This window comes from Echinops telfairi, unplaced genomic scaffold (genome assembly GCF_000313985.2).
Source record: "Echinops telfairi isolate 266 unplaced genomic scaffold, ASM31398v2 ScPeMD7_57;HRSCAF=196, whole genome shotgun sequence".
Classification (NCBI taxonomy): Eukaryota; Metazoa; Chordata; class Mammalia; order Afrosoricida; family Tenrecidae; genus Echinops; species Echinops telfairi.
This window is the reverse complement of record NW_022103955.1, coordinates 1,044,158-1,053,937: the sequence shown is the minus strand read 5'-3', so window position 1 is coordinate 1,053,937 and position 9,780 is coordinate 1,044,158. Positions and strand designations below refer to the sequence as shown.

At 37.7% G+C, this 9,780-nt stretch overlaps 1 protein-coding gene across 1 annotated transcript in view; it reads left to right on the top strand.

The window, feature by feature from the left end:
• The window catches only part of MTCL1 (microtubule crosslinking factor 1), a 204,170-nt gene that overhangs the window by 8,678 nt on the left and 185,712 nt on the right, over positions 1-9,780 (top strand). Inside the window, 2 exon segments of the mRNA XM_045290812.1 lie at positions 2,887-3,111; positions 6,086-6,244. Of these exon segments, the coding sequence (XP_045146747.1) occupies positions 2,887-3,111; positions 6,086-6,244 (384 nt within the window).

Below are 9,780 nucleotides of genomic sequence, written 5' to 3'. Positions count from 1 at the left end.
AGATGGCCACTTGTTTATCTTCAAGCCTTTAAGACCCCAGATGCTATATCTTTTGATAGCCGGGCACCATCAGCTTTCTTCATCACATTTGCTTATGGGCCCGCTTTGTCTTCAGCAATCGATCGTGCAACTGACCAGCTTTTATGCTGTGTCAAGTAACTATAAGTCTCAGCAAATTTTCCTACGGGGCACAAGATGTATAGAGAGAACTGTTTATGAAAGAAAAAAAGAAAGAGACATGGCAAAGATGCATTAAAGCAGTTTATTTTTTAATTAAGTTTTTATCATTGCTATAGAGATCCTGTAAGAGCCATGTTTACCTGAGAAGAGAAATATTTTATTGATTTGATGACTAGGAAGTTGGTTAAGCTTTCTTCTTTAATATCTCTTTTCCTTGGCAGTTCACTGAAATAGGCTCTATTTGGAGTCTTGATTCAGATGATGTGAACAAAGCAGGTAGAATCTTTGACCTGTGAGGCTTTGAGAGAGTTAACCTGCCATATTTACGGTCTTTCCCATAGAGATTGTTTCATACAGTAGAGATGAGCTGGAGAATCTTCTTCACTCAATTTTATGCCAACCTGTGGTGTTTTGTTTGTTTGTTTAATTAAGGATTCCCAATTTATTTGTTGCAATTCTTTTGTTGTTGTTGTTGCAATTCTTGCACCTAATTCTATCTAGGTTAAAATAATCTTCAGGAAGTTTCTTTCTTGTTCATTTTCTTGTATGCCTGGAGCATTGATTGACGTTGGAAAACATATGTTATGTATTGTAAGTAAGTCCCAAGCTTTAAGAACAAATACAGGATTAGTTAGAGTGGTGAGAATTCAGGAATAAACTGAATAGGGAAACAGCAATAGGGAAATGTACAATTTAGTGTGTCTAAGATTGGGAGGTAGTTTTTTTTTTCTTAAGCCCCCAATATTTGAACAAAATAAAGGGAGATGACTGAGAACATCCTGTCCTGAGACATCATACTTCAGTTTTACAACTAGTTTTACAACTATTTTCCATATTCTTCATCCATTGAAATCTTTTATAATAGTTCAGTAAAATTTATATACAATATACTGAAGCTAGGCCTATGGATTTGGGAATACTTAAAAAAAAACTTGTGATGTAAACCTGGAACAACATGAAGGTGTAGTTGCACTTGACTTCACTCATTGAGCTTACTTTTTTATGTGGGTGACAAGGAATGAGAAGAACTATAAATGACACTGAGTGGTGATAGGAACCGGAAACACAGGGAATCCAGGACAGATGATTCCTTCAGGACCAGTGGTGAGAGTGGCTATACCAGAGGGTGGAGGGAAGGTGGGGTAGAAAGGGGGAACCGATTATAAGGATCTACATATAACCTGCTCCCTGGGGGACAGATAGCAGGGAAGTGAGTGAAGGGAGACATCGGACAGTGTAATATATGACAAAATAATAATAATTTATAAATTATCAAGAGTTCACGAGGGAGGAGAGAGCGAGGAGGGAGGGGAAAAGATGAGGAGCTGATACCAAGGGCTCAAGTAGAAAGCAAATATTTTGAGAATGATGATGGCAACAAATGTATAAATGTGCTTGACATACAATGGATGGATGGATGGATTGTGATAAGAGTTGTATGAGCCCCCAATAAAATGATTTAAAAAAAAAAGACTTGTGAAGAAAGCAGAGCAAGGCAGACTGGAGATAGTGCGCTCGAGGTTAGCAGGTGTGGGCAAAGACTTGAATTATGTTTCCACGGGCTCTGCAAAGAGAGGCAGAAGTACTTTAGGAAGAGGCAATAGAAGCGAACATAGACTGGGGTTTGTGGAACAGATTATAAAGAGAAACGTGTGTGTGTGTGTGTGTGTGTGTGTGTGTGTGTGTGTGTGTGTGTGTGTGTTGGTTGTAGGCCCAGAGCCAGGGCATTTTAGAGGCCAGGGAGGATTGTAAAGAATGTGCTTGGTGTGACAGACAGCCCTTTGAGTGTTTGAGGTGAGGTGAGGTGATCTTATTTACACATTAAAAGAACTCCTCTGGATGGAGAACAGACTCTGGGAAAATTAGGAGTCAAGAGAGGAAGTAGGGAAACCCTCTTCATCTCTGTTCTAGTAGACTCTATGAACCCCTGACACAGAGGCTGCCCTTTGGAGAGACTGCACTGATGCTGAGTTGCCAGGATGCTGATGGGATGCATGTGGAATTGCGGGAAAGAGGAAGATTCTCCTATATTCAAATTATCTTCCTGTTGATTGAAAAGTAGAATTCAGATGGGCATAAATGATAGGTAAATGGAAAAAACAAACTCAACATTCATAACATTTATTTTCTGTATTTGAGAAGATTTCTTGTTTTGAATGGTGAATTACAAAGTCACATGATGCATTTTGCATTGTGGATATAATTTTTAGGACATTTGAAGGTGTATAATATTTCCGGGGCAGTTAACAGTTACTTATTTATTATTATTATTATCACACTAAGGTTTATGTTCTTTGAAGGCAGGGTTAGTCTCATTCATCTTAGTATTTAGAGTGTGCTTTTGAGATATAGGCTAGGACTATGTTTGGTTTGAATTTAAAGGTCTGTTTACAGATTTTATTTCCTTTCTGAGTATGATTATGTAAGGGAATGTTGGGAGTGGAATAAATTGTGAGAGGCTGCTAAGAATACTCCACACTGGTTTTCAATTTGAGGATTGGTAAGATGTGGGCAGATATTTGGTGATGTTACCTCGTAGGACATGTACAGAGGCTCCTCTGCCATGTCACAGATGTGGCCCTAAGGTGGTGGGTATGGTTGCAGGCATTTAGTATTTGGGGCTGAGGAGTGTTGGAGGAGGGAGAGGAACATCACCTTTCTTTTGACGGCGTTGACTTATAAATCTGCTCTGTCTGGCTCGTGTAGGATGAGTTGGATGAACTCCGTGCTGAAATGGAAGAAATGAGGGACAATTATTTAGAAGAAGATGTTTACCAGCTGCAGGAACTTCGGCGAGAACTGGACCGTGCAAATAAAAACTGTCGAATTCTGCAGTACCGTCTCAGGAAGGCTGAGCAGAAGAGCCTGAAGGTGACTCAGAATGGGGAAGTGGATGGCGAGCTGATCCGGAGTCTGGAACAGGACTTAAAGGTGGGTGAGCAGGTTCTTCATCTGGAAATATAGTCCCAACTCATTGACCCACTGATTCTGGTTAAAGGTTTCCTGAAATTCATCAGATTTCAGCATCGGCTTTGTGATTTATGGGTTGATGTGGAGTCATATAACTACCCTTGTTCAAGACTTGTGAACTGGAATATTAGAGCCAAAGAATTCAAAATAATAGATTTACATTAAAACAATGAATAAGTGTTAATTATATTAAAATATGTAATTATAACGGGTGGTATTTGTGGGTTAGGCATTGGGTTGTGTGTTAAACAGGGTTCTCTAGAGAGATAAAACCAGATTGCTAATAATTTTATAAAGATAGATATATAGCACAAGAAATGAACAGTTAAATTATAAAGCAGTACAAGTGGCCCAGTGCAACTCCCTCATGTGAGTTTTGAGACACTGGCAGCCCTTCAAGACTTGAGGGCCGTCCGGTAGTCCTCTGTAGAGAGAGAATCAGGCTATCCCTGCACAGGCAGCAAGCAGCAAGGCAGATCACCAACAGTCAGCCAGGTCACCAACAGTTAGTCCTTAGCTCCAGAGATATACATTCCAATTCTGTGGCAAGGCAGGTCTTCAAGGGACCTCAGATTACAGTGACACAGTCCACAGGTTAGGTGTCCCACAGGTAGTGTAGCTTGCAAATTGAGGCACAGAACAAGCAAGGCAGCTGCACACTGGTCCGACGTTCAAAGAGCAAGAGACAACAAAGGCGAGGGTCGCCGAGCCATTTATCCTTCCGCCCTTCAATTAATCCCACATGTGTTTATCGGCCAGGCTGGTACAATAAACTATCTCAGTTGCTAACCCAAAGGTTTAACTCTTTGACACCACCAGCTGCTCCTAGGAAAAAAGATGAGGCTTTCTGGTCCCATAAAGATGTATCGTCTTAGAAAACCCGCAGGGTCAGTTCTATGCTGTCCTATAGGGTTGCTAGGATTTGGAAATGACTCGATGGCAGGGAATTCGGTTTTGGAATTATATGGAAATATAAAGATCTGAACTATATTTTTAAAAATTATTGGTTATCAATCCAGTTATATTTTAAAGGTCACTCTCTATGGTTAATATCATAATCACTTTACATTAAAAAATCACTTAACATTTTTATGCTATTTAAGTTTCTCGGACTCAGAAAACTATGAAATTCTCATAACCCTAGTAGTATCTGTGAGATTATTGGCAGCCTGGGCAGACATGAGTGAAGAAATTTCAGACTTTACGTCATTTCTCTCTCCCTGGGAAACATAGTTCTCGCGTGATCTGATTTTCAAATCATTTATCTGGAGGTGAATTACTCACAACATCCTTCTTATGAAAGTACTTGTGAAATTTCATTTAGCCTCCCATATGATAACAAGAAAAGAATCTTGGTAATTCTATAAAAGTTATAAACCACTGATGAAATGTCATTCAGTGTGATTTAAGGGTAATTTATATTTCTCTTCCAAAGTCTCTTTTTTCATTTACTGCTCGAAAGGAAGACTGTTGAACTACATTTAACATTGAGGCATTTTACCATAGACGTTGAAACAGTGGACTGTTTAAACCTTGGCTGCAGTACTCATCTAATGCATGCAGATTTCTTTCTTGTCTTTTTTTTTGGTTGTTGTTTAGCAGACAATATTACCTTAGTGGACAGAGATGTTTATTTGTTTATTACCATATTATTAATTTTAGTTTATCTCTTAAAACGTGTGCATGGGGAGAAATAGTATTCTTGGTGATATTCTATAATAAGAGAGTTATTCAAAGTGTCTTTTTAATTTACATGAAAGTCATATTCTCCCTCATAACGCAGATTTCATCTCTTCATTTTATTAAATATTTTTTAATTAAATATTTCCAGGTCTCTTCTCTTTGGTGTACAGTGAACCCTCGTTTATCGTGGTTAATCGGTTCTAGACCCTACCATGATAAATGAAATTCCGCGAAGTAGGATTCCTTATTTGTAAATCAAAATATTTTCATAGTTAGAGCATAGAGGACATGAAAAAACACCCTTTAGTCACCATTACACTCGTATTACCCAATTTATTAAATGAAAAAGGGAAAATGCAGTAAAACATTTTGGACGTTACAATTATCATTTATTATTTATTATATTATGAAGTACAACGGATGGAGCGAACGGAAGACTCATTCAAGTCGAAATGGCGTGCAACCTCCACGATTTTCTTGCCATCTTTGATCATATCCAAAAGTTTTACCTTTTTCTGGATGGTGAGCATCTTCCTCTGGCGCTTATTTTTATTGTCAGAAGGCTTAGAAGAAGCAGCTCATTTAAGAGCCATCATAGGGCTTAGATACAATTTCCTAAAAATCGCAAACAATTACAGTACACTGTACAAAAGCAAAAATGCATCTGATATGTAGCTCCGATACGTAGCGATGCAGACAGAAGCGTGTACAGTATGAGCCAATCAGTGGCAGTAATGACAGAGCATGCGCTGTTACGCAAAAACCGTGATAGAGTGAAGCCGCGGAAATCGAAGCGCGAAGTGGCGAGGGTTCACTGTAGTCCCCATGTTACATATGCCCAACTTATGTACAACCTATATGAATCAAACCTTGTAAAAGCTCATTATATTAAAATTTTGAGCTACATGCAATGGTTTGTAACAACAAAAGGGTGCTACTTTGAAATGTATATAAATATTATTATTACTTTATTACTGGGCTGAAGATTTTTTAGTGTCTCTGGAAGTGTTTCTTTAACTTTTTTTAAAATGAAAAAGTAGGTATACTGTACACTAAGACAAACATTTGACTAATTGACTTTAGATTCAAACCATAACTAACTCTTCTGACTTGAAGACAGATGTAGGAATGGAAATCATTCATAATCTGGGGACTGTCTATATTTAATTATTCTGTCCTTGGGGTTGTTGGAACATGTCCTTCAACAGGCAGAAAGCTTCCCATCTTGATGATTCCCTGTGGCTCTATACAGGTAGCCAAAGATGTCTCTGTAAGGTTGCACCATGAACTTGAAACTGTGGAGGAAAAGCGTGCAAAAGCTGAAGATGAGAATGAAACCCTCCGGCAGCAGATGATTGAAGTGGAAATATCCAAGCTGGCCCTCCAGAACGAGCTGGAGAGACTGAGAGAGGTAATGTAGAAAAGGATGGGGATGCCTTCCTGGGCTCAGTTAAAAACTAAATGGTGAGGCACTGCAGGGGTCCAACTCTGATTAATCTCTGAAGCAGAGACCAGCAATCCAAGGCCTATTTGTTTGGCCCAAAAGTTTAAAATGGTTTTTACAGTTTTTTAATAGCACACACACACACACACACACACACACACATACACACACAAATTCTAAAAGCAAAGAAGGTGATGCAAAACAAACTCTATGTGGCCCACAATATTTATTGTCACTTCAGAGCAGTGGGTCTCAGCCTTCCTAATGCTACGACCCTCCAATGCAGTTCCTCATGTTTTGGTGACCCCGCCAACCATAATATTATGTTCGTTGCATGAAACATACAACTTTCCTCTAGTTCCTAAGTGTTTCCTCCCCCACACTATCATGATCCCAATTCTACTTTACAAATCCGACTAGACCAGAGGATGCACACTGGTACAGATAGCAACTGGGAACACAGGGAATCCAGGACAGATGAACCCTTCAGGACCAGTGGTGAGAGTGGCGATACCGGGAGGGTGGGTTGGAAAGGGGGAACCAATTACAAGGATCTACATATAACCTCCTCCCTGGGGGATGGACAACAGAAAAGTGGGTGAAGGGAGACTTCGGACAGTGTAAGATATGACAAAATAATAATTTATAAATTATCAAGGGTTTATGGGGGAGGGGGGAGCAGGGAGGGAGGGGGGAAATGAGGAGCTGATGCCAGGGATTTAAGTGGAGAGCAAATGTTTGAGAATGATGAGGGCAATGAATGTACAAATATGCTTGAGATACAATGGATGTACGTATGGATTGTGATGAGTTGTATGAGCCCCCAATAAAATGATATAAAAAATTATGTTCGTTGCTCCTTCATAACTGTATTTGCTACTGTTATGAATCGAGTGACCCCTGTGAAAGGGTTGTTCGACCCCCAAAGGGGTTGCAACCCACAGGTTGAGAACCGCTGCTTTACAGAAAAATCTTACGGAACTATAGTCCAAAGCTATTTCTTTTTTGATGAGTTGACTCGTATCCTAGTCTTTGGATATAACTTACCCACACATACAATGCACATAGCATGCATCCAGGGAGTCAGAGAAGCTGAGAGGGTGTAGTGTGGTTTGCAAAATCTCATATAATGCATGTGTTATTGGTATAAAAATATGATAATTTCTTTTATGTGTCCAAAAAAGAGACTAGAGAAAAATGCTAGTGCTTAATTTTGTGTGTTAATATTTCTAACCACAAAATTAAGCACTAGTATTTTTCTCTAGTGTCTCTTTCATGGGCTAGAGAATATGTTACATATTTCTTCTAAACCTGAAAAAGTGGGTAATAGCGGTTTGCTACCAGTGTATATAACTCAGCCAACATAATTTAAATATAGGCTTAAAATTTTTTAAGATGTGAACATATTCTAGAATATGAATTTTTTCATTTGCATAAAATGAAATGAAGGATTGTCTTCCATTTTAAGATTGAAGCTGTATTTTCTTAGAAAAATATCCTGCATATTGATAAAATTAAAAATTATAAGTGAAAGCATTCACATGATGGTTAAAGGCAGTATATTACTTGTTCAAAGCTATGGATCTCATTTAGAAGCTCAATTTTTCTTTGGATCAGTTTCCTGATTATTATACATCCATTCAACTGTCTATCCATCCACCCTTAGGGAACAATGTGTGGAAGAGTGAGGATATAAAGCTGTGGTGGTTAGAGCTTGCTAGAGGGTTGTGCTGTGATTCCACAAAGGAGAGACGATTCTGAGTAATAGTTGATCCTTAACTTTTATTCCTATTTACACCCCCTTCCCCTCCCCACTCCCAGACTAGAGGAGTTTGTCCTCTGATTGTAGATACTTTGTCTCATATTTCTCATTTTCTTTGGTTCCTAGTTTGCTAGAAGGTTTGTCATAGTGAGATATAAATATATAAACCTAAAACTTCCAGTTTGAGTTTAACCTGAAGATTATAGAACATAACTTAGAAATTTATTTGATAAGTTGTATATTATGCTGTATATATGTATAAAAGTATACATATACATACATAACTAGTCGCCATTCAATCAATTCCAACCCGACTATGAGCCTATATACATCTGAGTAGGTTTCCATAGAGTTTTCTTATTTTCCTAAATTTTACTTATTGTTGTTGTTGAGAGAATACACAATGAAATACACAATTGAGGGGTTTGTACGTGTACAATTATGTAGCTTGGTCTTGTTTGTTGATTTTATGCCTTGTGACTTTGCCAAATTCCTATATTAGCTCTTGACGTTTTCTTATTGACTTTTGATTTTTTGTGTATTCATATAGAACAATATCATGAATAGAATACTCATGAATTCATGAATAGAGATAATTTTACTTCTTTCTCCATCTGAATACCTTTTATTCCTCTTTCTTGTCTTATTAGGACTTGTAATACAATATGGAATAAAAAAATACCAAATTCACTGCCATGAAGTCAATTCCGACTCACAATAAATAGCTGTGATGAAAGCTAGCACCCTTGGCTGTTACCAATTTAAAGAGAAAGTTCTCCTTAAGCATAATGTTGGATGCTGACTTTTCATTACTCCTCTGAATCAAATTGAGGAATTTGTCTCCAATTCTAATCTTTATGGTTTTCATCAAGAAAAAGAGTTGAATTTTGTGAAATACTTTTTCTGCATCCATAGGGATGATCATGTGATTCTTTTCCTTTGTTCTAATGATGTGGTACATTATGTTGGTTGCTTTTATGAGGTTCAACCATCCCTGCTTTACTGGAACAAATCCCACTTGGGCATAGTGTATGACGCTTTTAGTATGCTGTTGGATTCTGTTTTCTAGTGTTTTGTTGAGAGTTTTTGTATCTATATTCATAAAATATCTTGGTCTGTAGTTTTCTTGCATGCCTTTTTCTCCTGAGGTTTCAGGGTTATGTTTGCTATATAGAATAAATTATGGAATATTCCTTCCTTATCTTTGGAGGAGCTTAGGCATTATCAGTGTCAATTTTTCTCTAAATATTTGATAGAATTTCCTCATGAAGTCATCAAATCCATGACTTTTTTGTTGAGTTTTTTTTTAATCACTATTTTTTCATTTATTGTCTGTCAAGATTTAGTATTTCCTCTTTAGTCATTTTGGGTAGGTATGTGTCTCTAACATTCTGCCCATCTCATCTAGGTTCCCCAGCGTGTTGTTAAATAGTTGTTCATAATATTCCATCACTATCCTGTTTGATCGGATCAGTTGTTGCAGTGTCCTCTCTTCTGTTTGAATTTTGGTTATCTTCACCCTTTATCCTCTTTTCTTTGTGCAGCTAAAGGTTTGTCTGTCTTATTGATTCTATTTATTTCCTGTTTTTGATTTTATTTATTTGTGCTCTAGTTTTTTTTAATCATTTTATTAAGGGCTCATACAACTCTTATCACAATCTATACAAACATCAATTGTGTAAAGCACATTTGTACATTCATTGCCCTCATCATTCTCAAAACATTTGCTCTCCACTTAAGC